The 27,352-nt window shown below is 40.9% G+C and overlaps 1 protein-coding gene across 1 annotated transcript; it reads right to left on the reverse strand.

The window, feature by feature from the left end:
* Positions 1–23,787: 23,787 nt before the first annotated feature.
* Zfp42 (ZFP42 zinc finger protein) lies at positions 23,788–24,748 on the reverse strand. Its single transcript, XM_037211570.1, is given in 6 exon segments — positions 23,788–23,873; positions 23,876–23,935; positions 23,938–24,016; positions 24,018–24,064; positions 24,067–24,202; positions 24,284–24,748. Coding segments are annotated over 6 exon segments (840 nt in total). The 5' UTR covers positions 24,716–24,748.
* Between the last annotated feature and the right edge of the window lie 2,604 nt (positions 24,749–27,352).

Here is a 27,352-nt window from a genome sequence, read left to right on the forward strand (position 1 = left end):
TGGCCTGCCTTCTCAACTCAGATGTGTAGAAGACTTTCTTGGACTGCCAGCCCCCAAATCATGACATGGAGACTTATTAATTATGAATGTTCAGCATTAGCTTAGGCTTGCTTCTAGCTAGCTTCTTTTGAAACTTAAATTAACCAATTTCTATTTATCTATATGCTGTCCTGAGGCTCATTTACCCCATCTATGTTCTGTCCATCCTGCTTTCCTGCTTCTTCCGTGTCTGTCTGTCTGGCTCCCTCCCCCCTTTCTCTCTGCCTGTTAGCCCCACCTATCCCTTCTCTGCCTAGCTATTGACTGTTCAGCTTATTATTAGACCAAATCTGGTGCATTAGACAGACAAAGTAAAACAGCAACACATCTTTATATAGTTAAACAAATGCAGCCTAAGCAAAAGCAACACATCTTTACATAGTTAAACAATCATTCTTCCATAACACAGAAGCATTTGGACATGGGTGAAAGCACATTTCAAGAGCTTTGAGTTTCACACAATGGCAAGATTTCTATTATGCTATTTAAGATTTCTGGCAACCTTAACTTACAGCATGTTCATCATGCTAGCAATGTGAAAGGCAATTCTTACTGCATCCTAGAAACACCTTACCTTCCCCCCCCCGCCTTTTCTTTTTCTTTTGAGTATTTCTTAAAGGATTTACATATTTTTACTGTTTTTAAAAAGTATATGTGCTTGTTTGTGTGTGTGTGCATGTGCATGCAGATTTCTCAGGAGTCTAGAAGACATCCAAGGCTCTGGAGCTGGTGTTACAGGTGGTTGTGAGTTGCCAGACATGAGTGCTGGGAACCTAACTCTGGTCTTCTGCAAGGAAATAGTCTGTAAGAGCAGCTCATGGTCATAACGGCTGAGCCATCTCTCTATTCCAATTTTTAATTAATTAATTAATTAATTAATTAATTAATTTATTTTTCAATATTTTTGTATAGTGAGATGTAGTGGATAGCTGTTCCAGCTTTAACCTGGAAATACTACTCCCAGTGAGGCTTCTGGTAACTGTCATGCCTGCCTATGACCTGCCATTGGGGTGGGCAGAGACAGGAGCCTTAAGACCCAGATCCAGATGTGCTGGCACTCTTGGTTCCTGGTGATCCTGGATGCTGGATGGTAGACAGAGCAGAGTTCTCCAGAGAACCCAGCTGGACTGCACTTCACCTCTCCGGATCCTGTAACCAATCCCTTTACTTATAAGTTACCCCAAAATAAACCTCCCTTTTAACTACATGGAGTTGCCTTAAAAATTTCCCCCAATAGTGAGAAAACAGAGAAATACACAGAAGTAGTTAGAAAAAATAGTATAGTATCTTTTGTGTCTCTATGACTCAAGAGTACAATTGTCAATATTGGTAAGATTTTTCTCTGTCCTCCACCTGCTTTGTCTGCATACCAGCATGTATTTTTAAAAAGGAAACTGCATGGGTTGGGTTGGGGATTTAGCTCAGTGGTAGAGCACTTGCCTAGCAAGCACAAGGCCCTGGGTTCAATCCTCAGCTCAAAAAAAAAAAAAAAAAAAAAAAGGAAATTGCAGACACGATATGTTTCAGAGTACCATTATGTATTAGTAAGAGAAGAAACTTTTCTTTATGTTGTTTCTTTTGTTCTTTTGAGACAAGGTCTCACTCTGTAAATTAGGCTGACTCAGAGTGAGTGAAGATATGTGCCATAACATCAGATTTAGGTGGAACTAAGAAATGAACCAATAGATTAATGCATGCTAGGCAAACATTCTACCAAACAAGCTACATGACTACTCTAAGTGTGACTTTCTTTTTTAAAGATTTATTTATTTTATGTATATGGTGTTCTATCTGCATGTACACCTGCATGCCAGAAGAGGGCATCGGATCCCATTATAGATGACTGTGAGCCACCATGTGGTTGCTGGAATTGAACTCAGATCCTCTGGAAGAACTGCCAAGGAGTGTTCTTAACCTCTGAACCATCTCTCCAGTGCCCCGAAGTTTGACTTTTTTTTTTTTTTTTTTTTTTTTTTTTTTTTTTTTTTTTTTTCGAGACAGGGTTTCGCTGTGTAGCTTTGCGCCTTTCCTGGAGCTCACTTGGTAGCCCAGGCTGGCCTCGAACTCACAAGTTTGACTTTTTAAGACATCATAACTACAATATCATTTGTCTGCTCTGAAAAATTAAAAATAATTATGTTACAAGTAGTCAGTGTTCAGATCCTTCTGATTATCTTAGAAACATCTTTCTGGAGTAATTTCAACCTAACCCTAAACAAGTTCACATATACTATTTGGTTGCTCGATAGCAACTATTAAATCTTTGTGGCTTTTCCCCTTTCTTTCCCTTAGGTTTGAAGAAACCAGGCTATGTGTTTTGTGTATTTCCCACTCCTGTCCCAGTGGTTAATTTATTGACTGATGGCCCCCTGCAGTGTCCTTTATTATGTTTTGATGAACACGAGTTTATTTAAGGGAGCAATTCAGTGCCAATTAGTAAGACTCCAAAGGTTGGAGTCATTAAGACTTACACATTTCAGTGCTGGGGAGCTGCGGGCCAGAGAGCAAAGAAAAGGAAATGTGTCCTTGTCTGTGTGATAACAAATGAGACGGTAACCTGGAATTAATCCCTCAGTCAACAAGCTTCACAGTCACATCTGTTGCATTCCAGTGCAGTAGATGCCTTTTTTTTTTTTTAACTATAATATTTTTATTCTTTGAGGATTTCGTATACATGGAGTATTTTTTACAATATATTTTACTCATGCTTATCCCCCAACCTCCCAAAGTCCTTAAAGACTTCACCTTTCATGTCTCTCAACATTTTTTTCATTTTTCTTTTTTTCTTAAAAAACAAAAACAAAAAGCCTAGGAATGGTGGAATACGCCTTTAATCCCAGCACAGAGGCAGAGTGTTCTCTGAGTTCAAGGCTAGCCTGGTCCACAGAGCAAATTCCAGGGTTGTGCCGAGAAACCCTGTCTCAAAAAAAAAAATTGGAAAAATAACATCAAAACCCACCTCACTGAATCTAATCAATGTTGTCCATATGTGGATGGTGCGCACTGGAACATGGCCAACCTACCTGTAGACCACACCCTTAAAGAAAAACTGATTCTCCCTCTAGAGCCTCTCACCTGTCAATAGCTAATAGTTGGTGCCCTCCATTCTCCTTGCTGAAATGCTGACTGGCTTGATTTTGTGCAGCTCTCCTGCAAGCCACCACAGCTGCTGGGTCCCTTTCAGATGATGTCCATTTAGCATAAGAACAGTAGCAAGGTCACTACTAGGCCTGGGAACTCCCTGGCCATCAGCTTATTAAACAGCTTTACAGTCCTAGGCATGTGTTCCTTCCTAGAGGTCTCTACATAAACAAACGAATAAATAAATAAATAAATAAATAAATAAATAAACAAACAAACAGATAAATAAATAAACAGATAAATAAACAAACAAATAGATGTATTTTTAAAAATAAGAAATAATAAGGAGAAGTCAGATTTTGTTGAGATGTGTTTGGATTTAGGTAAGTGCCCCCCAAAGTCCACGTGTTCAAGGCCTGCTCCTTGGTTAAGGGTGATACTGAACGACAGTGGAACCGTTATGAAATAGGGCCTAGACATGGTGCTAGGATGGAGTATTAGGATTCCAGCCCCTTCTGTTCCTTCTCTTCTCTTCCCAGCAACTGTGAAATGAGCAGCTTGTTCCAGTAAACATTTGTCACCATGTGTCCCATCACAGGGTGAAAAGAAACAGGAACAATTAACCATGGACTGAAACATCTCAAGGGGTGCTAAAAATGAACTTCTTCTTCTTCTTCTTCTTATTATTATTATTATTATTATTATTATTATTATTATTATTGTTATTATTATTATTTTCCTGTTTTGTTTTTCAAGACAGAATTTCTCTGTGTAACAGCTCTGGTTGTCCTGGAACTTGCTTTGTAGACCAGGCTGACCTCACAGAGGTCTGACTACCTCTGCCTCCCAAGTGCTGGGATTAAAGGCGTCTGTCACTGTATCTTTCCTCTTAGGAATTTTGTTATGGTAACAGAAGCCTGATAAGCACAAAAATTAGGTGGATCACCTGCTCATCATTCATCACTCATTCTATCTGTGCTTTTTTTTTTTACTATGTTTTTGCAAAGAGTAAAATAATTCTTTGCTATTTCTTTCCTTAAATTAAAAAAAATCCTTAAATATGGAAAATACCATCTATATCTAATACTAACTATGGTTTATTAAATATATAGAGAGGTAAAAATGGAGAATAAATTTTGGGTTGATCTTTGTATAATGGATAGTTTTTCATTATCTGTTTTGACTCAAGAACATACTGAGACATTGCGTAGCATTAAAAAACAAAGAACAATGGCAGCGTAGTTAGAAGACACAGTTCTACCCTGTGTTGTGTCTCCCGGGGAAAGCTATCACAGGAAATGGACAAGACACTACGGTATCTTTGTGTGGGCTACTTCGAAGACTGTATTTCAGTACTATATCTAATCACAGGCCATTCATTAACAGATCTCCAGTTAAAATTTCACAAAATTCATTCATTTACCTGACATACATTTAATTGTGGACCTACTGTGTAACAGATTGTGTGTTAGTACTTAGGAGAGTACAAAGTTACTGAAATCATGAGTGCACAAAAGTGAAATACCATTTCTGCATTTGTGGAACACCTCACCGAATCCAAATTCCAGAGGAAAAAGAAAACAGTAAGTAAGTAAGTAAATAAAATGATCACTTCAAAGAGAGGTAAATCAGAAGGGCTAGATTGGAGCTCTGTGGTAGAACACTCTCCTAGCATTCATGAGGCCCTGGGTTCAATTCCCAGGGGTGGAAAAGATAAATTGAATAAATGAATGCAGAAGGAAGCAGAGAAGGGAGCCAGGGCAATAGCAGAGGAAGAGGATTTGAGGTCTGTTGAACAGTCGGTCACCAGATAAAAATTTGTTTAAAAGGTTTTAGCTGATGGCTGGGTTGTGGCTCACTTGACTGAGCAGTTGCCTTTCTTGCAGGAAGCCCTGCGTTTAATGCCCAGCACCACATAAGCCAGATGTCTTGGTCCACACAGGTAATGCTGGAGAAGTAGAGGCAGGAGGACCAGGAGTTCAAGGTTATCCTAGTTTACACAACAAGTTTGAGCCCAGACTGGACTAAACAGTCCGACCTTGCCTCATAAAACAAAACAAAACGACAAACCAAACCGTACCTAACTAACTAAATACATGAGATTCTATCATGAGCCAAACTGTAATTAACTAACTACACACATGAGATTCATCATCACACCCAGCAGGCATTGAAAAGCGAAGTGTGGGTGAATCATCAAAGGAACACAAGTAGATCAAGGGAACAACGTGCAGAGCCTGAGTCCTGGGCAGGGAAACAAACCAAGGGTTGAGGAGGAGGAAAATTAACAGGAATTAACAGGAATTTTGGTGGTTGTTTCTTCTTCCTTCCTTATTCTTTCTTTATTTGAAATAATTTTTAAAAATACAGTTTTCAAGGAAAATAAAGGAATTAGCTATTTATATGATAAAATTACAAAAAAAAAAAAACCCCACTTTGGATTATTTTGTGAAATGTATCTGTTCTACTAAGAACATTCTGGAAGTTTTTAAATGTTTTATTGATGTCTAATGGATTTTAGACAATATGTTAGTCAATGACGTGAAATGTTAATCTGGTTACCATAATGTGAGGAAGCTTCTGTGCATGAGAGAAAAGGCTGAAAAGAACCCTGTGTTAACAATGATAAGCTGCACTGGTTACCATGTGGAAAGGTCATGAGGCCCGAACCACAGCAAAACCCAGTATCAGAGCTTTATTAGGAGGAGGGGGCTTGGGGGACAGAAGAACCAGGCCTGGGGAAGAGAAGCACATGCAGAGTAGAGGTAGTGGGGGCAGGAGAGAACATAGAGGAAGGTGAGTCTGTGTCCGACTCTTTAAGGATTCCGGTGCACATGCGCAGGAAGACTTACGGACCTACACCACACGTTGATTGCGTGACCACACTGCATGCACTTAGCGTAGCATGTAACCACCAGTGTGCACTGATGGTGTAAGATGTAAGACCCCTTGCTTAGCTCCTGAACTGAGCTTGTGCGGTCATGCAGCTGGAGTGGGGGCAGAATCCTAACAGCCTGGCTGTATTTACTATTTATACTCTCAAGTTTGTAGAAAAGTGCTAAAACTTTAGCTTCCTTGTATTCAATTTGAGCTGTTTCTTTAGCCATATATATATATATATATATATATATATATAATTTAAAAAGAAATAACAACAACAGCAAAGCAAAACTCTAACTACATACATGAGATTGCATCATTTGTAGAAGGGATAAAAAACTCAAAGGGTAAGTGTGGATGAATCATCAAAGGAATGAGAGGAGATCAAGGGAGTGTGTGTGTGTATGTGTGTGTGTGTGTGTGTGTGTGTGTGTGTATGTGTGTGTGTGTACACGTACACAAAATGTATGTTGTGTACATGCCATGGTGTGCACATGGTGTCCACCATGTGGGTTTTGGGGATCAAACTCAGGTTGATAGGCATGGTGGCAAACACCTTACCTGCTGATGTGGCGAGTGGGAAAGGAAATAGGGATGAAACGGCAGAATGGAGAAGGAAGGAAGTGAGGAGGGAAGAGATACCGATTCTTCACGGCAGAGCAGTCCAGGCCGACTGGATGGGAAGTTCAAGATGGCCATGTAGTAGGGCAAATGAGAACAAGATGACTGATCACAATAAAGGAACCAGGGGATCACCACCGAGTCATATGGGTTCTGGTACCGCACACGAAGAACCTTGGGTTTTTCTTCCACTACAAGTATGAAGGCAGGGAGAGACATGATTGATGTTTTAAGCACCCAGACTCCCTTGTGGGGAAATGATTGTCAGACACCAGGTTGGAAGCAAGCTAGAGACTTAGTTACTGTGTTAAACATGGTGTCTCAGGTCGCGTACAGGCATGGTGAATAGAAGCAGAGAGCCTCCTTGTTTTTCAGGGATCGATTTGGAATATGAAAGAAAGAGATGGAATTAGGGATACTATCAAGGATGTTGGCCCAAGAAACTGATTTGTTGAAAGAACATGGGTGGGAACAGGCTAGAGGACAAAGGACATATTTAGTAACATGTTGCAGGATTTCACTTCCTATCTATTGCTGACCGAATTCACCAGCATCGCTTCCATTTCTACAGCTTTTCTTTGCCAGAAAATCTGCACATAATGTAATTTTGAGAAGTTATCAGTGCATTGATGGGTTGTGTCTCATATTTCCTAAGTCCCGTTGCGTACCACAGATTTTTTTGTTTGTTTGTTTTTTTGAGACAGGGTTTCTCTGTGTAATTTTGTGCCTTTCCTGGATCTCACTCTGTAGACCAGGCTGGCCTCGAATTCACAAAGATCTGCCTGCCTCTGCCTCCCGAGTGCTGGGATTAAAGGCGTGCGCCACCACCGCACCACAGATTTTTATATTAACCAACACTGCTTAGGTTAACTTTTGTTGTTATTGAGCTTTTGAGGCAGGTGGACTTGTAGCCTGGGTTAGCATCAGACTTGCTATGTAGCTAAGGATGACCCAAGCCCCTAATTCTCCTCCCTTCTCCCATGTGCTGGGATTACAAGTTGTACCATCATACTTATCAACATTGTTGTCTCTTAAAACTATGTGCTTGTGGGAAAAACATTTTTTCTTACTATTTTCAGTGTCCAATACAATCTGTAGTGTCTGTTAAATATGGATAAAATTTTAATTAATAATCAGTACAACACATTTGGAATGTCTATTTGTCAAGGCTTGTGGCACAAGCCTAGAATCCCAGCATTTGGGAGGTAAAGACAGAAGGGTCAGAAGTTCAGGGTCAGCATCCGGCACACAGAGACTTCACGACTACCCTGGGCTTTTATGAGACTCTCAAAAATCCAACAGGAGAAAAGGAGAGGATGAGAGAGAGAGAGAGAGTTTTCTTTCACTTCGAAAAGCTATTGGCTAAACTGGGCAGTGGTGGCACATACCTTTAATCCCAGGAGGGAGGCAGAGACAGGCAGATCTATGTGAGTTTGAGACTAACCTGGTCTACAGAGTGAGTTCTAGGACAGTCAGAGCTACCTACAGAGAAATCCTGTCTTGCAAAAAAAAAAAAAAAAAAAAAAAAAAAGCTACTGGCCAATATAGTCTAAGTACAATTGCTAAGACAGTGAGCAATTGTACTTGTAGCTAGAGGCGGAAGAAACATGCACGTTTGCTCCTTAGCAGACATAACAAGGATATTCATTACAGTTGAACTCACAATAGCTCAAGTTGATATCTTCCCATATGCCACCTAGGGTATGCTGGGTCAGAAAAATGGCTACCTTTGGAGGAAAGAAGAAAAGACGTGGTGGAGGATTAGGAGATGTAAGTGTATTTACATTTTTGAGGAAAATAGTTTTTTATTTTATTTCAAGAATATCTTCTTGTTTATCTCTCTCTCTGAATTGGATTTTCCAACACATAGTTGGTTAATTCAACATATAGCCAGTTCTATTGTCTCCATGCTAGACACTCTAATAAAGCCTTTAAACACACTGATAAATAAAAGATTTTGTTTCTTTCTCTCATAATTACTTTCTTTTGAAAGTGTCTGTACTGCGCGTGCCCCAAGCTTATGCCTGGACTGTTCCTGGATTTCTCTCCACTTTATTCACTGAGACAGGGTCTCTACTGAACCAGAGCTCACTGAATTGAATATTCTGGCTAGCCTGTTTACTCCGAAGATTCCCAGTCTCTACCTTTGGAATGCTAGAATTACAGGTCAGCCACTGTACGCATCTGACTTCAGTGCTGCTTGTATTGTGTGCCAAATACTTTACAGGCTAAGTTATATCCTCAACTCTTTTTTTCATGTAGTATTGATTTAGTTTATTTGCTCTGGGGAAAAAATGGTTACTCTCACTGTTTCTGTAAAAATCTGGGTCATCATTCATTGAAAGAATGTCCGTTTACCTACCCCTTGCCCTTTAAAAAACTCTTTGAGTCAGGCGGTGGTGGCGCACACCTTTAATCCCAGCACTCGGGAGGCAGAGGCAGGCGGATCTCTGTGAGTTCAAGACCAGCCTGGTCTACAGAGCGAGATCCAGGAAAGGCGCAAAAACTCTTTGAACTCTTTTCCTAATAGGGTTTTCTGTATCCAGATAAAGCTTTACCTCTAAGTCTTTCCCCTTAATCTTTGGAGGTTAGGATGTCCAACTCACTGTTTCGTGAGATATTTAAATTTGATCATCTGTAAGTGCTGTGAATGGATCAGATCATGCGCTGTTGGGACCACATTCCTCTGAGCTTGTTTGTTAATGAGTGATTGGCGAAAGTGCAAGTCTGCATTTTCATCCTTTAAGACTTATGCGAGACATTACCGGTTCCCCGTATTTCTTTCAGAAGGACACAAAAGGGACATCATTATCCACTCCCCTATCTTTAGAAGTGAGAAGCATGTGTCCAATTAAACCCGGGCGCTGCTTCTTCATTGTTCTGGATGAATAATTAACCTTTCTAAGTGCTGACATCAGGAAGCTCCTGAAACTGCTCTTTCTTCCAAGGGACTGATAAAATAAAGAGTATACCTGGTGCTTTTTAGCATTTTCTTTTTAGTACATATTTAATATGTAAAGGATATTTAATAAGATATGAGTGCCAAAATCTCAACTGTTGATCCAGTATTATTATTTTGTTTATTCTTCGGTGATAAGGATTTTATTATTAATGTGCACTTCTTGGAAGTGATAATGTTCTCTAATGCAATCATTTGGAACAATATGGCCACCAATCTACTTTCATTAGTCACACAGGAACACTATAAATCAATTTATATGATCTTTGCAATTGGAATTCGCCGGATGCCAGCTGTGTTAATTTCTGTTAATTATCACCCTTTTAAATTTCATTCTTTCTGTAAGTAAGATATGCACTTTAAGAGTTTTTTTTTTAATAGTTTAAATTGTCTGTTCACCCTCCTACAGATCTCCTACAAGGTTTTTGCCCCTCTGAGTTGATTTATAAGGCAACCTTGAGACAAGGAGATGCATTTAGTTGGCCGCTGTTTTAATAAATGGCATGTCAGCTCCTTTAGTGCTATGCTTATTTCTTCAGCGAGAGAAGTTTCTAGATAGCGGGCCTTTGAATCCCTAATTATTTCAGAGGCTTAGCTGGACATTCCTAATTACGTCCATCTTCCAGCAAACACGCACTCGGCTGCTAGAGAGAAAACAGCTTTGATCTGTCTCCAAGTTGTGAGTTTTGTCAGACCCACTAGTCAGTTATGAAGCTGAAAGGTAACGAAATCCCTTCAAGTGTCACCTGTTCCGGCACTCTGTCCCTCTCTCATTTCTGCTTCTTTTTCAGGAGTCAGATTTTCTCTGGAATTGGAGTTTTGTTCTTCCCTGGTCAAATTTATTAGATGTGCTTTTCACAGTGAGTTTTTCACTTCCAACATGCTTGAAGAGATTCTTACAATAAATGACCTGGTTCTCTTTCCTTTTCACGGCTCTTCTGCAGTCCTGATTTCTGTCTCAATTGTATCACAATCTGTTATGGTATTGTCTTAGGATTTCTATTGCTGTGAAGAGACACTATGACCACAGAATTTTCATTTATTTGTTTGTTTGTTTGTTTGTTTGCTTTTCGAGACAAGGTTTCTCTGTGTAGCTTTGGAGCCTGTCCTGGAACTCACTTTGTAGATCAGGCTGGCCTCAAACTCACAGAGATCCACCTGCCTCTGCCTCCGGAATGTTAGGATCAAAGGTGTGCACCACCACCACCCTGCCACAGAAACTCTTATAAAGGAAAACATTTAATTGGGGCTGGCTTACAGTTCAGAGGTTTAGTCCATTATCATCATGGTAGGAAGCATGACAGCATGCAGGCAGGCATGGTGCTGTAGAAGAAGTAGAGAGTTCTACATCTGGATCCACAGGCAGAAGGAAAGAAGAGTGGGCCACTGGGTGGCTTGATCGGCTGCAATTTGAAAGCCCACCCCCTATGACACACTTCCTCCAACAAGGCCACACCTACTCACAGTGCCACATCCTCTGAGCTTACAGGGCCATTGCCATTCAAACCACCACAGGCACCCAGCTGAAAATCTCAAGATGCCACTAGCAATTTCCCTGCACATCCCCAAGGCCAGATGGCTGACCTGAGCATCACTTAATGCTTCTACATCCTCCTTAGCTTTGTTGTAACAGCTATGTTTTTCAGACTTCCGGAATTTCTGTCTTCCAAGATGACCTTTCTCCAATCTTTTCCTCACTTTTACCTCCAACTCACTTATGTCCATAATTACACATTATGTAGCATAACATGCAATTTTGCATTTAACACTCATTTGATGAAACTGATAGATGTAGTGGGTAGCCATTCCAGCTTGGATCTGGAAGTTCCAAGCCCCATTGAGACTCTGGCAACTGTCACGCCTACCAGGCGGGGCCAGGGGAGGCGTCTGGAGACCCGAGAGCTGGATGGGCCAGCGCTCTCTCTGTGCGCTCTCTCTGTGCCGGGATGCTGAATGGTGAAGGTGGACTGTGCAGAGCTCTGGAGAACACCGCTGGATTGCGATACACCTTCCCCAGACCCTGCGACCTACCTTTCACTTCATTTGTGAGTTACGCCATTAAATAAATATCCTTTTAACTACATGGAGTGGCCAAAATAATTTCTCCAATAGATAGATTTTTCAGCCTTTTTGAGATTTTATTTGTTTCTGTTTTAGAACTAAGAATGTTTTATTTATTTATTTATTTTTGTTTTTCGAGACAGGGTTTCTCTGTGTAGCTGTGCTCCTTTCCTAGAACTCACTCTGTAGCCCAGGCTGGCCTCGAACTCACAAGAGATCTGCCTGTCTCTGCTTCCTGAGTGCTGGGATTAAAGGCATATACCACCACCTCCCGGCTAGTAAGAGTGTTTTGTTCGTGGGTATATCTGTGTACCATTGGTGTGTGGTCCCCATGGGGGCCAGAGGGGGTGTTAGACCCTCTAGAACTGGAGTTACAGATGGTTGTGAGTCCCATGTGGGCTCTGGACACTGAACCCAGGTATCCTCTGGAAGAGTAGTCAGTGTTCTTAACCAATGAGCTATCTCTCTAAGCCCTGAAACTAATAGTTTTTGAGAATGCATTCACTAGACTGCCTCTGCCATTGGATCACTGGTTTTTATGAGACAGGGTCTCATGTAGCCCAGGTTGGTCCCAACTCAATCTGCTCCTACCTCAGTTTCACAAAGCTAGTGTTGTAGGCCTATACTTAGATTAGGGTAGTAATAACTTTAAAGAAGACATGAGGTTGGGAGGGAGACATGTTTGGGGTTCAGGGGTGAATTGGGAGGCGCATATAATCAAGATACACTGCATAAATGTATGAATTTGTCAGGGAATAAATGCAAAATATAATTAAAAAAGAAATATGGCAAAGTACAAACAAGGGTAAAAAGTGCTTTTTGTCTGTGGCCAGACCAAGAGTAGGCTTGTGCCTCTGCAGTGGTACAGAGATTTAAAAGAAAAAACTGCAGAGACCATAACATAATTTATATCAATGTTATATGAGAGTCAGAGTGACCTTGAATGGTTTATTTCTGCCAGAGAACAGTAATGTTTTAGACAAAACACGCTAATTATTTTTGACCTATATCTTTTCTAGTTATTTTCGTTTACTTCAATTATTTTGGTTAACATATATGGACTATGGTCCAGGTCATGAAATCTCAAATGTGCCAAGACAGACATGACTGTTGGGGGAGGGGAGCAAAGAGTTAATAACTGTGTAAGCAAATACAAAATAGAGTCAGAAGGAGATGGTGTTACCTTATTCACTTCAGAGCCACACAATTATCTATCCAGGGATGAATGGGTAAAGAAAGCGTGATATCTACACACCCGAAGGAATCCTGTGACACTTACAAAGGAGGGAATTGCAATCTGTGGTCCAAAGGATGAGCCTATAAGACATTACGCCATGTGAAATAAGCCAGTTGCAGGAAAACCTGGGACCTAAAGAGATTCAAGTGTTAACTGGGTGGAGAGTAGAATGGTGATGACAAAGGATAGAGGGGGATGGAGAGACTGTACTGGAGAGGTGTTAGGAGCAGGCAGCTCAAAAGGTTGAATGCATAAGCTGGCGACAGTGGTTAATAAAAGCAGGTGTATGTCGTGTAGTCTCAAAATTGTTGAAAATAAATCTTACGAGTTCTAGCTACAAAGAAAAAGGCAACTGTAAGGGAGGGCGTAAATTTAATCACCTCTGTTTTGCTATTCCAAGGTACATTGGAATATATGTTTCAAAACAAAGCCCTTGTATATGAGAAATCTCAATGTGTCAATTAAAAATAAATCCTTGGGGCTGGAGAGATGGCTCAGAGGTTAAGAGCACTGATTGTTCTTCCAGAGGTCCTGAGTTCAATTTCCAGCAACCACATGATAGCTCACAACCATCTGTAATGAGATCTAGTGCCCTCTTCTGGCCTGCAGTCATACATGATGTATACATAATAAATAAATAAGTCTTTAAAAAAAAAAAACTTTAAAAAAAATTGTCATCTTTCTTCTGGGTTATTGCAACAGCTGCGTGTTTTCCTTCCTGCTAATCTATCTTCAGTCTGCTTCCCAGATGACTTTTTTCCAAAGTGAATTTGATCATGTCGCTTACTTGCTTAATCCTCCTTATGCTTACTTTATTGACTAGAGTGAGTTCCAGGAAAGGCACCAAAAATACATGGAGAAACCCTGTTTCAAAAAACAAAAACAAACAAACAAACAAATTAATTAATTCTTACAACTTGCCTTGCCTATCTTGGTATTTTAGATGTGCCTCTTAATAATACTCTCTATATTTCTTGTTTTAAAGAATGAACGCAGTGGCCTAAACAATTATAGTCTATAGGTTCCCTCAAAGAGACAATGTATATTCCTAATCCAGAAGACACCTATACACCAGGAAGAAAGAAAGCCTGACTTGAAGCTCACTGTGAATTGTAGGACAGGGAAATAATTATCAAATCTCTAAATGGATGCTAACATTTTGTTTGTTTGTTTTTTGTTTTTCGAGACAGGGTTTCTCTGTGTAGCTTTGTACCTTTCTGTAGCCCAGGCTGGCCTTGAACTCACAGAGATCCACCTGCCTCTGCCTCTTGAGTGCTGGGATTAAAGGCATGTCCCACCACCGCCCGGTGAGTGTTAACATTCTTAAAAATAATCAGTACCCTTTGCATGTTTTTTCCCCCTGTCTAAATATGACTATCAATTTCAGAGTGCTGCCATTTGTCAGGAAAAAAATCCATGGCAAATGAAGACCCATCAGGATGCCACACATCTCTTTTATGAAGTCGAAAATCAGTGTACTGGCAGTCACCAGCAGTGGTGGAGGGTCTGATTTCCTTCACACTTGGACAAACAGTTGCTAATGAATGCAAAGTGGCTCCAACTGTGGTTTTGATGGGCATTTCTCAAATGACACCAGTGGACATCTTTTCTTGTGTCTACTGGCTATTTGTGGGCCTTCACAGGAGAAGTGTCTACTCCAGGCTTATGGCTGTTTCAAGTTGGATTCTTTGTCTTTTGATTGCTGTGTGTCACTGACTTTGAGTTTAGGGCATCTGTCGCTTTTCTATTTTTATTGCTGCTTGGAAATCTTTTCGGTTATGTCTAGCCAAGCATTTATTTAAACACCCATTAATCATTTATTGTGTTCTCTATCTGCACTGGAAATATAAGGCCCGGTAAGACTTGTCGTCTTTCCTCTGGGTTATTGCAACAGCTGTGTGTTTTCCTTCCTGCTAATCCATCTACAGTCTGCTTCCCAGATGACTTTTCTCCAAAGTGAATTTGATCATGTCGCTTACTTGCTTAATCCTCCTTATGCTTACTTTATTGACTAGAAGATAAAGTCCCCCTTTAAGATGGTTTATAAAGGGGCTTGCCAGCCTCTACAAAGTTCTCTCTTGTGTTTGTTCTCCATTCCTATGTTGGAGTTTTAAAGGTTTTCTAATACTTTTAATCCCCTAAAGGAGTTCCAGAAGAAAAAGTCCATAAAGAATATATATGAGAAAATAAAAGAATATATATGAGGTCTAGCAATATAGCTCATAGGTAGAATCTTGCCTAACATGTGTGAAGCTCTGACCTCCATCCCTAGCACTAATCCAGGTACAGTGGTGCATGGCTGTAATCTCCGTACTGTGGAGGAGGCAGGAAGATCAGAAGTTCAAGGTCAAAGCTGTCTATATGACAAGTTCCAGGCCAGCCCTAACTCTACAAGACCCTTTTCCCCCAAATAAGTCTGTGTGCATATATCTCCATTTCGAGGCTGCCAAATTGCTTGTATTGTCATCACGGAAGAGAAATGTGAAGTCTTATGATTTGTGGATTTAAACTTTCAGAAAAGGAGGAAACATGTTGAGCAAACGGAGGGAAGAAAACAAAAAGCAGGCCTCAGACAAATGTGATTCAACAGTGGATTTTAGTTAAATCCAAATCCCGAAACAAGTGCCTCCGTCTTAAGCCCATGAGCTGAGGAAAACGAGTTATACCGTGTTCCTTCCTTTCTTCTCTTAACAGGCTCTTTAAATGTCCTGGTCTCATCTCAGTTTTCCTGCTAAGAAGTATCGAAGAGCTGTGCACTGTGGCTTGGGTCGCAATGTTAAAGGGCAGCATGACTTTTCAGGGCAATGGTGGGGGCAGCGGGAACGCTGAGAGTTTCTCGGATGGAGAGAACCGAACAAGCTCTCTGAAGAGAAACTGCACCTTCCAAGTGGGGATTATCCCTGCACTCGCCTCAGTTTTGGTAAAGACAGCTGCAGTTTCCTGAGACCACTTCCCAAATACAATAATAGTCTTGCCGGTCTATGAAGAGGGAACTCTCCAGTTTACGGGGTATGCCTCTGAAGCTACATCAAGGACATAATTTTTGAAATTACAGTCAGTCCCCTATATCCATGGGAATGCACCCAAGATTCAGCAAACCTCAGGTATATCTAAGAAAAAAACTTCGTGGTGCAGCTGGGAGTGCTTGTCTAATGTGCACGAGTCCCTGAGTTCTATCCCCAGTGGGGTGCACATAAAAATGGATGGCGGAGTACTCGGGCACTCAGGAGGTGGCGGCAGGAAGATTAGAAGTTCAAGGTTTGTTTGTTTGTTTTGTTTGTTTGTTTTGTGTTTTTGTTGTGTTTTTTTTTTTTTTTGGTTTTCCGAGAAAGGGTTACTTTTTTTACATTTTATAAAATCTTCATTGACAAATCATATAGTATACAATTTGCCTGTTTGCACAATTCGATAGACTTTAGTGCAGCATCCTCATAGGCCCATGACACCATCACCACTTTCTATTTTAGAACATCGTGGTCTTCAATTTCATACACACATATAATGTATGGCGATTACATTCCCTCTTATTTTTTGTAAATGAACATAGTATTTGCAATTGTAACCACTTTAAGTTCACAATTCAGTGGCATGAATTACATTCAAGATATTAATTACACTTATGATATTCATTAATTACACTCATATTAATTACATTTGTGGTATACATTGATTACACTTGCAGTATTCATTCAATAACTATATTTATGATATTAACTAATTACATTAATTGTATTGACTTATTACATTCATGATATTATGTCCTGATACTACTGTCCGTTTGTGGGCTTTTCCATCACACAAAACAGAAACTCTGTACTTAGGAAATCTTTGCTCTATATTTCTTTCTTCTCCATCTTGAGATAATGTCTAATCTTTCCTGAGACAGGGTTTCTATGTGTAGCTTTTGGAGCCTGTCCTGGAACTCTCTCTGTAGACCAGGCTGGCCTCGAACTCACAGAGATCTGCCTGCCTCTGACACCAGAGTGCTGGGATTAAACACATGCACCACCACTGCCGGCCTGTTCAAAGTCTTTTGCAGTTATGTATTGCTATTGAGTTTAAGCCTGGCTGGGATGCATGAGATGATTTCTGCTCAGAACAAAACAAAACCAACCATAAAACACAACCCCCCAACAAAAACTGGATCTTCATTTGCTTTTTTTTTTTTTTGTCATTTTCCCATAAACAGTGTCACAAGTGCTTACAAAGCATTGACATGTGTAATGGTTGAATTCAGACAGTGGACCTATTGACAGGGGAATTAAAAAATACTGGAAGGTTTCCACCTGATTCTAGACATCATCTATGCACATATAATATGTATATATCTAGGCTGTGTTTGTGCATATAGAAAACCATATAAAGGTAAGCAGAGACTGATCTTCAAATAATAACTCTAAATTCGGTTTATAATCGATGCTGTCTGCTGTTATATATAAACCAACCCTCAGACTTGAGCATCTCAAACAGCCAATTTATTTTGTCAATCACTGAGTTAGACATATCACAATGGACCATTCAGAAAATTTGTTTCCCACCTCAGGCCGGGCTAACCTAGTGGGCTGATGGTGGGTGAACTTCCCCAAATGGCACCCTCATTAGCCCATGGCTAGCCTTTCTGTCCTCTCCCCTACAGGTCTTATCCAGACGAGGTCTCTGTGCATAGCGTAGATTTTATTTTGTCCAGGATGTTGTCCTTTTTGTTTGTTTGTTTTTCGAGACAGGGTTTCTCTGTGTAGCTTTGCACCTTTTCTGGAACTCACTCTGTAGCCCAGGCTGGCCTCAGACTCACAGAGATCCACTTGCTTCTGCCTCCCGAGTGCTGGGATCAAAGGCATATGCCACCAACGTCCAGCTTTTAAAAGATTTATTTATTTACGCTTATGTATATGAGTGCTTTATCTGCATGTACGCCTTTATGCCAGAAGAGGACATCAGACCCCACTATTGATGGCTGTGAGCCACCATGTGGGTGCTGGGAATTGAACACAGGACCTCTGAAAGAGCAGCCAGTGCTCTTAACCATGGAGCTATCTCTCTAGCCCAGGATGTTGTTCTTAGTGCTTCAAGTGAGAGCAGCTTCTCAGGCTCATGTGAGCTAAGGGTAGGTGGCGGTGGCACAGATTTTACAACATCACAAACAGTAGTAATAATCATAAACTGATCATGTTTGTTTGTATAAGACTGTGGTACAAAGTGGTGTAACCATTTAGGAATATAATGTGGGATCATTAAATTAAGCTAGTTGACATATCTAGAGGCTCAACTCTTATTTGCAAAGTTATTTACCTATTTATTGACGTAATTTATGTGTATGACGTGCTAGGGATAGTCCCCAGAACCTTGCAGATGTTAGGCAATCATTCTACTATTGTGCCATCCTTAGATCAAGACCTCACTTTTTCTTCTTCTTCTTCTTCTTCTTCTTCTTCTTCTTCTTTTGGTTTTTCAAGACAGGGTTTCCTGTAGCTTTGGAGCCTGTCCTGGAACTCTCTCTGTAGACCAGGCTGGCCTTGAACTCACAGAGATCCACCTGCCTCTGCCTCCCAAGTGCTGGGATTAAAGGCATGCACCACCATTGCTTCCTCCCAACCCCAGAGTGAATGAGCCCAGAGCCTGTGCAAGGCAGACAAGGACTGAGCCACTCCACTGAACTGTATCTCTAACTCTTTTGTAGAAAATTGAGACAAGCTCTCACTACGTTGCCTACCTTAGCCTTGAACTCATGATCCTTCTGCCCCACCTTCCAGAATAGTTGGACATTACAGACATGGTTGTGGCATAAGATAGGAATGGCAAGGAACTGGCTGCCATCCTTACTGTAGCATGGGTGGAAAGTTCTAGAAACCACATAGACTTGGCAAAGCATTTCCATACACAAAATATTTACCATGTTTAGTCCTCAGCAGTTTGTACATATACCAATTTTCTTAGAAAATAGGATGTAATTACATATATTGTGTGCAGCATTTTTGACATTTAATGGTGACGATTATAAAAATTCTCCCCAGTTTTATTACTTCTTTGATTTGTATGTATATTTTCTGACCATCATTTTGAGTTGTAGGGAGCATGTACTAGGCTTTTTATGGCACACAACTATGATCTTAGGAGTGCTAAGAATAGTTTATTAATGCCCAGGGCATCATTGAAGCCTTCCTAATACCTTTGATTTACTAAAGTCACCAAAGTTATGTTAGCTTGTTTTATGGATATGACTTTAGCCATATGGTAAGGCACAGCTTGGTACAGGTGTTCCTCATGCCTGGTCCACTGACATCTAAGAAATTCAACTCTAGGGTCACACAGAAAAGGAGCAAAAAAAAGCTAATAAAACCCACATGCTAACCATTAACGTTCATTTACCAGAGCTTGCTTAAACTCTGGTACTCTTAAAGCTAATTTCATCCAATTGCCTTTTAATTACAGTCTCTTGCTCGGAGTTGCAGATATAATGGGTTTTTAATGTAACTTGCACTGCTCTGTGTCCAATGCAGGACGTAATCATGCAGTTTATTCAGTCAGAGCCAGTGCATGGGGTAACGACAACACAAGAGCACACGGATGTCTGCACATGCACACACCCGGCAGGAGAGAGTAACACAGGAACCTGGCATGATGGGGCGTGGTGAGACACAGCCAGCTTCAGGCCAGCCAGGGTTACAGGTGGACCCTGTCTCAAAAGCATCTCCATGATCAGGCCCTCTGAAGAGGTGAGACAGCTGATTGGCTTGATCTGTTTGGGAGGCATCCAGGCAATGGGACCGGGTCCTGGGCTCATTGCATGAGATAGCTGTTTGAAACCTGGGGCTTATGCAGGGACGCTTGGCTTATTTCTGGGAGGAGGGGACTGGACCTGCCTGGACTGAGTCTATCAGGTCGATCTCAGTCCTGGAGGGGGGGGGAACCTTGATCTGGAGGAAGTGGGAATGGGGGATGGGATGGAGGAAAGGGGAGGGCGTGGGAGGGGGAGAACAGGGAAACCCGTGGCTGATAGGTAGAACTGAATGGTATTGTAAAATAAAATAAAAGGAAAAAAAAAAAGCGTCTCCATGAAGCGGAACAGTGTTTCAGGTGCTACGTAAAGCCGTTCATCTTTTTTTTTAAAAAAAGGAACACTTTGAAACTGTTGGGAATGTGGCAGAACCATTGTGGAAAACAGCTTGGAGGGTGCTCAAAAAAAAACAAAAAAACAAAAAAAACAAAAACAAAAAAAAACCCAAAAAACAAAAACCTGAGCAGGACTAATATGTAACTCTGCCATTCCAATCTTGTGATATCTAGATCCCTTTGTTTATTAAGGTTATTTATAATAGACAAGGTGTGGAAGTAACACATGCTAGAATATTACCTGTACTTACAAGAGAAACCAGCCCTTTGTAATGTGAAAGCCTTAGAGGCCGGTATATTAAAAGAATAAGCCAAATACCACCAGCAAAATACATATGATGTTAAAACAAAGCCAATTCAATACACAGAAATAGTATACTCTTCATCACCCAAAGAAGGGAGCCAGAGAAGGAACGGAGTTGGCAAATAAAACTCAGTTGTTCACGAAGTCTAGCAGTCTAATGTCTGTGCATGGATGCATGTCAATCACCCAGAACTGGACCTGATTAAATGCCAGTATTCTGGACTCATCCCCTTTAGTTATGCTTGGATGGTTGTTCCTATATAAAACATGTGAGAAATATGTGTGTCTTGATTTCTAAACCATTAACAAAAGGGCTGGAGAGATTACTCAGTGGCTCAGAGCATTGGCTGTTTTTTGGGAGCTTTGTTTGTTTGTTTGTTTGTTTTGTTTGTTTCAAGACAAGGTTTCTCTGTGTAGTTTTGTTGCCTGTCCTGGATCTCGCTCTGTAGACCAGGCTGGCCTCAAACTCAGAGATCCGCCTGGCTCTGCTTCCTGAGTGCTGGGATTAAAGGCGTGTGCTAGAGGACCTGGGTTCAATAACCAGGACCCACATAATCTTTTGTGACTCCAGTTCAAGGGGTCCAATGTTCCATTCTAGCCTCTGAAAACAATGTACTCACATGTTACACAGACATACATGAAGGCAAAACACCACACGTTAAAAAACAAAATAAAACATTAGAAAGTGTTCCAAATGCCACCCCTCAACATCTAACCTCTTTTCCATGTCTACATGTTCCTACCCTTTGCCATTCCATCTACATCTTTGGGCAGGGTGGGGGGTGTCCTCTTCCTATATCAGGACTTTCAAAGCCTCTTATAAACTTTGTAGGTTTTTTTCTGATGAAAGGAATAGAGTAGACCAGCCTCTGCAAGGAGAGCCAAGCTTGATCCTTCCAGAGTGCCGAGTCTCGGGACTTAAGAGCTTGCACCCTAATCTCTGCATCTTTTGTTTGGTCTTTAATCTTCACTCTGAAACTAGAATCCATAAAGGATTGAGTCAGACACAAGGCTGGCCAAAGCAAACACCAGATAAGACACGTGATCCATCACCTTGATTAAACTCGTCTTGAGTTCTGTAAGCAGGTGTTTGATTTAGAAGAAAACTGAAATTCATGAATGGCTTTTGTGCTCTAGTTGACTGGTATTAACCTGGAGTTTCAGGATCCACATTCCTATAAAAGTGATAGCAGAGTTGCCCTACCAAATATAACATGAATAGTAGCTCCTATTAGCAACAACTTCACACCGAAGTCAAACTGTAAACCCTGAATTATCCGCCTGCCTCTGCCTCCCAAGTGCTGGGATTAAAGGTGTGCGCCCCCACCACCCAGTGTAAACCCTGAATTTTAAAGACATATTTCTTTTAAATTTTGGCATTTATAAAAATCAAGATTGATCTTCATTCATTCGTTCTTCTTTTCTAAAAAGATGTGCTGTAACTCCCAGGGGTATGGTAAATCTTCAAAACAAAGTGGCATTTTTAACTACCAAATTATCTACATTGACTGGTGGGTGGGGGTGCATTCTAAATTTGATGGCTGCTTATTTTCTGGTCTTTGATAGTTCACTTTGCTGTTATACAAATAAGTTAAATTTTATAATAGAGTTAGATTTTTATTCCAACTACCTTTTCCTCTTTATCCATATTTAACCACGTTGAATTCCTTCCCTAGCATGCACACCAGTGTATCCATCTATTAAAAACAACAAAATTTCTCTTATTTACGGGTCCCTTCTAGATATGGTTCTTTACCCATTTCTCTTTGTATCTTTCTTTTAAAAGATTTGCATATTTTTCTATTGAGTTAATCTAGCATGATTTAGGTCACTTTTTTTTTTTGGTTTTTGAGACGGGGTTTCTCTGTGTAGCTTTGTGCCTTTCCTGGAACTCATTTGGTAGCCCAGGCTGGCCTCAAACTCACAGAGATCCGCCTGGCTCTGCCTCCCGAGTGCTGGGATTAAAGGCGTGTGACATCACCTCCCAGCCTGTTAGGTCACTGTCTTTACTGAGTGGACATCTACATTATGAATTTACTACTACAATTAAATAGAATTCGCTTAACCAACCTTGAGGAAATACCTCCAAACATGACTGCAAACATTTCTAAAGTACTCTAGAAATAAAAATGGGTCAAGAGCACCACACATTTATGGGTTTGTATCCTCCTCAGAATTCACAGTTAAAACTTTTAGCTCCCAGTATCGTAGAACCAGAACATGATCTTATCTGAATGTCTTTTTATAGATAATTAAGCTGACAGGTCTTCAGGCCAAATGTTACCCAATATGACTGGTGTCTGGATAAAAGGGATCGGAACAGAAAACAACAGGAAGGAAATGTAAGCAGACTCGGCACAGCAGGGAAACAAAATCCTGGCGTGACCCTTTGATTTCTGACCTGTAGCCTCCATAACTAGCAGATAACACTTCTGGTACCTTGAGCCACTCCATTTTTGTGACTGTGGTGGCCGCCCTCAGACATTTAACAGAGCATTCTAACAAAACATCTCAAAATAGACAATTTCTATCTTAACAGACGGGTGAATCAATGCTGAATGGTTGGAAACAATGTCTCATTGTGTGCAGCCTTGGCAGAGCTGATACTTGCTATGTGCACCAGGCGGACCTCAAACTCAGTGGAATCTACCTGCCTATACCCTCTTGAGTGATGGGATCAAAGGTGTGTACCAACCACCACACCCCACCCTTTTGCGATATTTTAAAAAACAATTAAATGCTCCCTCTTTCTTCCTCTCCTGAGACATGGCGCCTCTATAGTTTTGGCGGGCCTCTCAAGCTCGAGGTTGACCAGGCTGGCCTCGAACTCACAGATCTGCCTGCCTCTGCCTCCTAACTGCCAGGTTTACCATCATGACCTGCTGTTATCTTTTTAATGCAATTTTGGCTTATTTTCAGAAATTTAGCACATTTCTAGAGTTCTATGTCCTTTTATTTTGGAACATCTAAAATTTTCTGATGGATCAACTTTATTGTATCACCACTCACATTTAATATCATTAATCGTTTGATACACTGATGAAAGTGAAAATAAAAAAATATTTAATTTAAAAACATGTAAGTATTCATTCATTTGCTCAGGAGTGCCTGTTTTCTATTCTTTGGGATTATCACATACATCATTAAGTAGATTTTTAAAGATAAAGGCTAGGCAGTTAGACACTGCAAAATTAAAAAATCAGTTATTTTCCATGAAGTATGCAAAACAGCCCTCCTCACATGCAATAATGCAGCACATATATTGAAGATTATGCTTTTGAAGTGACTTCATCATTGACTTTTCTGTTGGATCTACACCTTGGAATATTAAAATGTTCTTAAAATGGTATGATGAAGCCTAAAAAAGAAAGTATGCTTTCTAAGTTGCAAATTTATCTTAGCTGTCACTCCCTTCAAGCAATAATCCAAAGTGGACATATACCCCATTGACTCATCGGTTCAAAGGTCCCAGCCTAAGGACAGTCTGTCTTGGTTTCAGCATTTCTTCCCTGCCTTTGCATGGATGAGGATGTGAAGTTTCAGGTTGTTTGACTGAATAAAGCTCCTCTGGCAGCCGTCAAAGGGCACACGAAGGGCTTCTCACCAGTGTGGATGCGGATATGGGTGCGCAAGTTGAAGTCCACGAGAAGCGCTTCCCGCACCCTTCGAAGGTGCACTGAAATGGCCTCTCTCCACTATGAACCAGAAGGTGTCGCTTTAGTTTTCGAGCCCTCTGTAAAAGCTTTCCCGCACTCGGCACACGCGTGCTGTCGGGACCGTGAATCAGCAGGTGCTTCCTCAGGGCAGTCTTATTCTTCAGCTTTTTCTTGCAACCAGTCTGAGGGCACTCATCAATAGGACCACAGTATTCACCACCCTTCGGCTCCTCCCCAGTAAATCCCGCAAGCTGCTTATGATCTGATAAATCAGCTTCCGATATTTTTTCAACAGGGAGCTCCGGGTTAGTCGTGTACGTGGTACATCCCAGTGCTGAGTTGGCTCCAACCTTCTGTTGAGGCTGCTCTTGCTTGGCCTCGCTTTCTTTTGTTTTTCGTCACGTATTCAAAGAACTTTCAAGAAGCGAACTTGCTTCGAGGATATGGCGAGAAAGGTCTTGTTCGGCTTCCTCTAGGTTTTCGAAGGCTTTAAAAAGTAAATCCTCTTCCAAAATAGGTTCAGAAAACTCACCTCTAATGATGCACTCTATGTAACCGTCGGGGAAGTCGTCTTCCTCAGTCTCGGGGTTTGTCTCACGGTACATGTCTTCTTCGTGGATGGTGTATGTGACGTGGAGAGGTTCCCCTCTTGTCTTCTGGTCTTGCCTCGCCTCCTCTCGTTCTGCGTTCGCTCTACCGAGGAGGGCTCCTTCGCCCTGGCCTTTCTGGCCACTCGTCTCTGCCATTTTCTTCATTTGCTCTTTCATGTTGTCTGGACTGCTCCCTTCTTGAATGATGAATGTTAATCACCCCAGCAAACACCTGCCTTAGATAAGAACCTAAAGTTAAAATATATTCCAATACTAGAGCTACTGTAAGAAAATGACTTCAGTAAATGGTGTATATAGATAGTGGGATGGCTCAGCAAGAAGTTGCTGGCCACTCACCATAGTTTAATCCTGGGAGTCACAGTAGGAAAGGACCAACTCCCATAGATGGTCCTCTGACCTCCATGAGTGAGCCACACATTCAAGCACATGCTTTCTCTCTCTCTCTCTCTCTCTCTGTCTCTCTCTGTCTCTCTCTCTCTCTCTCTCTCTCTCTCTGTCTCTGTCTACACACACACACACACACACACACACAAGTGACCCCAAATATTCTACCTACAGCTGATAAATACCTTCAGCAAAGTGGTGGGATACAAGATTAACTAAAATTAAAAGAAAAATTAGTAGCCCCCCTACATACAAATGGCAAGCAGACTGAAAGAAATCAGGGAAACAAAACCCTTCATAATAGCCACAAACAATATAAAATATCTTGAGGTAACCTAAGCAAGCAAGTGAAACACTTGTATGACAAACACTTCAAGTCTTTGAAGAAAGAAATTGAAGATGATATCAGAAGATGGAAAAGTCTCTTATGCTCATGGACTGGTAGGATTAACATAGTAAAAATGGCCGTCCTACTAAAGGTAATCTACAGAATCAATGCAATCTCCATTCAAATCCCAATAGAATTCTTCACAGAAATTGAAAGGACAACATTCAATTTCATATGGAAAAACAGGAAACCAAAGGTAGCTAAAATAATAATGAACAATTAAAAACAAACAAACAAACTTCTGGAGGTATCACCATCCCTGATTTCCATCTGTACTACAGAGCTATAGTAATAAAGGTTATATGGTATTGGCATAAAAATAGATAGGTGGATCAATGGAATAGAATCAAAGACCTAGAGAGGTAAATCCATGCACCTATGAACACTTGATTTTTGATTAAAAAAAAAAAACAGAAATATACAATTGAAAAAAGAAGTATCTTCAACAAATGATGCTGGTCTAACTTGATGTTTGCATGTAGAAAAATGCAAATAGATCAATATTTACCACTATGCCCAAAATTCAAGTCCAAGTGGAACAAAGACCTCAACATAAAACCAGATACACTGAACCTTATAGAAGAGAAAGTGGGGATGGCCTTGAATGCACTGGCACAGGAGACCACTTCTAAACAGATCACCGATAGTGGCAGGCAAGAAGATCAACATAATAAATGGGACCTCATGAAACTGAAAAGCTTCTGTAAGGCAAAGCACAACATCAATGGGACAAAATGGTAACCTACAGAACGGGAAAAGATTTTCACCTCATCCTATGGAGGGCTAATATCTAAAATCTACAAAGAACTCAAGAAACTAGACATCAATAAATCAATCAAAATTTAAAAATGGGGTACAGATATAAACAGAGAATTTGAAATAGGGGAATCTCGGACTGGAGAGATGGCTCAGTGGTTAAGAGCACCCAGTGCTCTTCCAGAGATCCTGAGTTCAATTCCCAGCAACCACATGGTGGCTCACAACCACTTGTAGTGGGATCTGGTGCCCTCTTCTGGCCTGCAGGGACGCATGCAGGCAGAATACATACTATAAATAATAATTAATAAATCTTTAAAAAAAAGAGGGGGGCAGGCGGTGGTGGTGCACGCCTTTAATCCCAGCACTCGGGAGGCAGAGGCCGGTGGATCTCTGTGAGTTCGAGGCTAGCCTGGTCTCCAAAGCGAGTTCCAGGAAAGGTGCAAAGCTACACAGAGAAACCCTGTCTCAAACCCCCCTCCCCGCAAAAAAAAGAAATAGGGGAATCTCAAATGGCTGAGAAACACATTAAAACAAAGAAATCTTCAATAATCTTAACCCATCTGGGAAATGCAAATCAAAATGACTCTGAGATACCATCTTACACCTGTCAGAATGGCTAAGATCAGTAACACAAGTGACATCTTCTCCTATATTGGAGAAGATGTGGAGCAAGGGGACAGCTCCTCCACTGCTGGTGGGAGTGCAAACTTGTACAGCCACTTTGGAAATCAATATGGTGGTTTTTCAGAAAATTGCAAATCAATCTACCGCAAGACCCAGCTATATCACTCTTGGGCATATACCCAAAAGCATCCTACCGCAAGGATACTTGCTCAACTATGTTCATAGCAGCTTAATTCATAACAGTCAGAAACTAGAAACAGACTAGATGCCCTCTACCTAAGAATGGGTAAAGAAAATGTGGCACATTTACACAACAGAGTACTACTCAGCTGTTTAAAAAAAGTGACATTGCCTTTAATCCCAACACTTGGGAGGAAGAGGCAAGGACCTAAATCTCTGTGAATTCAAGGCCAGCTGGTATAGAAATCGAGTTCCATGACAGCCAGAGCTAACTCTGTCTTGAAAAAAAACAAAAACAAAAACCAAATGAAGCGCTCGCGCGCGCTCACACACATGCATGCGCACACACACACACACACACACACACACACCACACACACACACAACAAAACAAAACAAACAAAAAAAATCAACAACAAAAAAACCCATCATGAACTTTTCAGTCAAATGGATGGAAC

Source organism: Peromyscus leucopus, chromosome 17, assembly GCF_004664715.2.
Source record: "Peromyscus leucopus breed LL Stock chromosome 17, UCI_PerLeu_2.1, whole genome shotgun sequence".
In the NCBI taxonomy this organism is placed as follows: Eukaryota; Metazoa; Chordata; class Mammalia; order Rodentia; family Cricetidae; genus Peromyscus; species Peromyscus leucopus.